This window comes from Penaeus japonicus, unplaced genomic scaffold (genome assembly GCF_977035675.1).
Source record: "Penaeus japonicus unplaced genomic scaffold, GWHDUDI00000001_assembly GWHDUDI00000010, whole genome shotgun sequence".
In the NCBI taxonomy this organism is placed as follows: domain Eukaryota; kingdom Metazoa; phylum Arthropoda; class Malacostraca; order Decapoda; family Penaeidae; genus Penaeus; species Penaeus japonicus.
The window spans coordinates 29,227,158-29,232,293 of NW_028234412.1; the positions used below are offsets into that span (position 1 = coordinate 29,227,158).

The 5,136-nt window shown below is 38.0% G+C and overlaps 1 protein-coding gene across 1 annotated transcript in view; it reads left to right on the forward strand.

Moving 5' to 3' along the window:
* The window catches only part of LOC122259884 (uncharacterized), an 8,398-nt gene extending 4,504 nt beyond the window's left edge, over positions 1-3,894 (forward strand). The window contains exons 4-7 of the mRNA XM_043026854.2: positions 1-748; positions 1,350-1,419; positions 2,659-2,777; positions 2,979-3,894. The exon at positions 1-748 is cut by the window's left edge and continues 291 nt beyond it. Coding sequence (XP_042882788.2) covers positions 1-748; positions 1,350-1,419; positions 2,659-2,777; positions 2,979-3,242 — 1,201 coding nt within the window. The 3' untranslated portion in view covers positions 3,243-3,894. The remainder of the gene's footprint in view (positions 749-1,349; positions 1,420-2,658; positions 2,778-2,978) is intronic.
* Positions 3,895-5,136: the final 1,242 nt, after the last annotated feature.

A 5,136-nucleotide genomic window follows, 5' to 3' on the forward strand; every position in this document is an offset into this window, starting at 1 on the left:
AAAAGTCAAAAGGGTCTTGGATGAGAATGCTCGTTTGACAAAGGAGCTATCTGCTCACTTACAAATTATCTCCACAAATATTCAGAAAATCAATGACAAAATGAGTCCTATAGCCAAAAACACTGATAGTAAAGGCAGAGGCTCAGTTCCAATCCATTTATTGAAGGAAAATGAAAGTTCATTGTCTAGTCATGAGTCAGAAATTAAACAGAGTATAAATACCAGGGAGATATTTGACAAAATAACAAATAGTCTAAAAGACCCAAAAATTGTCACAAAGAGAAAGCAAGGTGTGGGTGAAACAGAAGAATGTCCCCAACTTGAAGTAAAAGTCAAATCCTCAAATTCAGAACTGAAAGTATTGGCAAACACATCCCTACCCACTGCCCAGAATCAGGATACATCCCTACATGACACTGATGGGAGTAAGGAAAATCGTAATTGCCAAGGAGAAAATGGCAACATAAACCAGGATGTGGCCAATGGAGGAAGAAAGAATACTAATAATACTGCCCCCAAAGCGAAGGAAATGGAAGAACAGAAGTCGTCAGTTTCCCAAGATAGGAGTAGCAGTGCTGAGGAAGTTAAAAAATCTGCCTTAGAGGAGACGAAGACTAATGAGAAAAAGAAGAAAAAATCTTCAAGGGATAAAAATACATATTGGTGCAAAACGTGCAATGCATTTTATACTTCAGTGTATGGTTATATAGAACATTTGGAATCAATGTCACACTTTGAAAACATAAAGGTAATTTACACTGCCATGGACTTGTACCAGTGTCAGTATCTCTCTCTCTTTATTTCTCCTTGTCTTTCTTTCTCTATCTTTTCTTTCTCTCTCTCTCTCTCTCTCTCTCTCTCTCTCTCTCTCTCTCTCTCTCTCTCTCTCCCTCCCTCTCTCTCTCCTCCTCCCTCTCTCTCTCTCTCTCTCTCTCTCTCTCCTCCCCCCCTCTCTCTCTCCCTCCCCCCCTCCTCTCTCCCTCCCCCCTCTCTCTCTCCCTCTCTCTCTCCCCCCCCCCCCCTCTCTCTCTCCCTCCCTCCCCCCCTCTCTCTCTCTCCCTCCCCCCCTCTCTCTCCCTCCCTCCCCCCCCTCTCTCTCTCTCCCTCCCTCCTCCCCTCTCTCTCTCCCTCCCTCTCCCCCCCTCTCCCTCCCTCCCCCCTCTCTCTCTCCCTCCCTCCCCCCCCTCTCCCTCCCTTCTGCCCCCCTCTCTCTCTCCCTCCCTCCCTCTCCCCTCTCCTCCCTATGCCTTCACTTTCCCGCTCCTTGTTTTATCTTGCCTGACATAATTTTTATTTTGGCTTATGTATATGTTTATATGTTTTCTTTCTACTTTTTTCCTTCTTTCCAGAGTGGCACTCAACCTCGAAGCAGAAGTCATGGGAATGGACGTGAAAGACACAATGATGTATTACCCCAAGGTTTGCCAATTTGTATTTTTTCTATCACCTTTGGATAGAATGCTTCAGATTATTTGCTTCGTTGTTTATGATAAATCTGCCATTAAAATGGAGGTGCAAACCAGGGTTTTGGCATGATCATTGTAATTTTGATATACTCTGTACAGCCTTGCGCAGCTATTATAATGTGAATGTTGTTCAATAATCTTTTCCTTTTTTTGAAATGCTTTCACTACTAGTTTTATACCTAGATTTAAAAGTTGCACTATGATTTGCCTTCATTAGGACATGACACCACTTGCATGTGGCACCTCTAATATGGCTTTAGATACAAGATTTTGTAAAATTTACTTTTCAATTCACCTTTGTACTGCATTTTTTCTTGTGTTTAGATATTTACTCCTTCAGTTATGATGACTTATTATACCAAATGCCGAATAAATCACTTTGGGAATATATCATATATGGACTCATATGTCATCATTAACTTTAAAAGATAAGAGAAAACACCCACTGAAGATGCTCAGATGTGACTGTCTCGGAAGGGCTAAGATATGTGAATGTATTTACGTCCTTTAGGAAAGAGTACATTCAGGACATGTGCTGACTATACTCTCATTCTGAATAAAAGCAGATTGGTCTCATATTCTTTGTGACAAGGAAGATACTTTACTCTCCCCCTCTTCTTTTCACCTTGTTAAAGCTAGAGATTGCTAATGGACCTTTTTTGTCTACTTATATGAAAGAGTAGCACATCCTTGCATATTATTTTTCTACAAATTGAAGCCAGATTTAGCCCAAAATACCCAAAACTAACTCTGGGAAGTTTGACTTGCTCCATATTTTCCCCACTAATTATAGTAAAAAAATTATAGATAGTGGAGTCTATTTCTTTCATTTTTTGGCTCCGTGTTACTGTTATTGTGACAATGAGAGGTTATCAAATGGTCCCCATGATTAAGATAATCCTTTAGAAATTTCTGTATATATTCAGGTAAAATAATAAGTATGAGACCAAACATGAAATATATCCATTAACATCAATTCTCATGTAGTTTTTTCCCTCATGGTGAAGGGGAAAAAAATTTGTCCCCTTTCAGTACTACTTGAATTTCTTAAACCATGAAGGACACACCATCTTACGACCTGATGCACTATACTACAATGAAACTTTGTCTTAGAATTTAAGATGTCTGATTTCTCAATTGTTTTACATGATTTCTCCAATGACATTTTCTTCTTCTTTTTTAACAAATGCAGGTGTAGAGTTTCTTCATACAACAACAGTCTTCTTTTGTGAACTCTGCAGTCAGGTTATGTATGACAAGAATGAGGCAGTCGTTCATCCACAGAACTCGCACCACCTGATGAAATACAAAGTATGAGTTATATAAACAGTGGGTAATATTTTATAGATATAGAATAATAGGGTTCTGTGTAGCATATTGTAAATATCTCTTACTGCCAATCTCCATCCCCATCCTGATCTCCCCATTAATCTTCTCCCTCTTCATATATTTCCTTCCCTTTCTCCTTTGCTCACTGATTATTAACTTGGGTTTTTATCTCCGTCTTTCCAGGAGCATATTCGGGCAAATGTAGCTCAGGAAATCCAGTTCATGGAGGAAAAGATGTCTGCTCTAACAGAATACTGCAAAAGGAGACAAGTAAAGGTGTCAGAGACTGCATCTGATGTCATCACAGAACAGCCAACAGAGCATTCCAAGTCCTGCACAGGCCTTGCTGACAAGGAGACAAGTAATTTGGACAGCAGCAATAGCAATAAACGCAAGCACATGCATGATCAGAGTGAATGCAATAAAAAGAATCGAATGGAAAGATAGTCCAGACTTTTTATAAAGGGCATCCACGCAAGCCTTACCTTTTTTTCAACATTCTCTTTTCTTCTGTGATATAGGAGGCTTACAGGTATATATTTTATGTATGATGTTCTTTGTCAACAATGCTTTTATATACAGAAGTTGTTATTAAAACAGCAAAAAATAAAAAAAGATTATCTTTTATATTGTGGTATAAGTATATTAAGTCTTTGATATTAGCATGAATAATTGAAAAAAATACTCCATATGAATATTGTAATTATAAGTAGAATAACCAGATGTTCAAAGTGGAAAAATCACTTGTCCTGGACTTTTTATTTGTTATGTTCAGATTTTTATTTCTCCGCAAGTCAGCCACCTCTAACTCCAAAGTATGTGTTCAAACTCACATTTATGATGACAGCAAGTTCAGTATTTAGCATCGTTATACGGTGATATTTGTGTCATGAAAGTGCTTTCTAACATGCTGGATCATACCCGTTATAGTTCATTGATATATTATATATGAAAACCTTTACCCTATGAAGTATTCTGAAACATTTTCTGCAAATTTGTATATGATTTTATTTTTTTAAGAGGTCTGTATTTTTCACATTTGATAATAAAATATTTTAGGATCTATTGTATACAGAGCAAAATTAAGAACATTTATTTTTTTGGTGTTTTATTTACTAAAACATGCTTTCAATTTGTATTTAAGATACAGTTTACTTTTAATTGAACATGATATTTAGGCCAAAAGAAAAACATAAACTATATCTCATGGTTCAGCTTCACATATCAAGGGTTCTTAAAATGGATTATGTGATACCTTAAAAGCAACAGATACATTATCTCATTCATCTCGCATAGGGTAACGTGAATGCAAGCCAGCCTTGGGCTTCGGATAGGGAGAGATTTGGCCGGTAATAACAGTCATCTTGAAAAGGAATATGACCCAGCAGTGAAGATTGATCCTTCCACTAACTGCTGTACAGAGTATGCCGTGTCTTTGGATTTTGAATCAAATTGTTTTAGTCTTAATTACACGAAGTATGTTGTATGTCAGATAAGCAATAGATTCAAAAGGAGCATAACTTACAAGTAATTCTTGCAATTTTAGAGAAAACTGTTTTTAGTAGACTGATTCTGAAATGCTTGTAAAATATATACTATATCTATACTCCAGATAATATGAACAAATTACTAAATCTCTCTCTCTCTCCTTCTCTCCCTCTCTCCCTCTCTCCCTCCCTCCCTCCTTCCCTCCCTTCCATCCCCTCTCTCTCTCCTCTTAAAGGAAGTTACATCTATCCATGTATTTGTGATGTGTCTGATCTCAGTGCAATCAGGGTTTTTTTTCTCTCTCTCTTTTTTTCTTTCTTTCCTTCCTTCTTTCTTTCCTTCTCTCTCTTTCTCTCTATCTTTCTATAATGGTCTGGTCAATCTTTTCTAAGATCAATAGTTTGTTTGCCTTGTCTTGCAGGATTCTGGTTGGTAGGGTCATAATAAAATTAAAAAGTTATATGAAGTTAAACATAATGCCAAGCTACTAATTGGATCCTGGAGATGAGAATGGAGTTTGACCTGGTGCTTCAAAATTGTAGTTCCCACAAATGAGCCTGATATAAAGTCTGGGGTTTTGTTTGTTTTTTCCAGACTGTAGCTACCATGACCAGACCTATGGCATTAAATCAGATGACAGCTGATACAGAGAGTTATTCATGAAAATAAATGGGAGTGGGCTGGTGCACCCAGATCAGCAGCTTCCAGTACAAATGACCTTGACTGAGCCTCAGGAAGTCCTCAGCAGGACCACAGACTCCTAACTGACAGCCATGTTCTAGGTTACACACACTAGTCCTTTATCAGCCCTACACAAGAGCTCGGCTCACAAGTTTGGTCTAGCCTCACATAA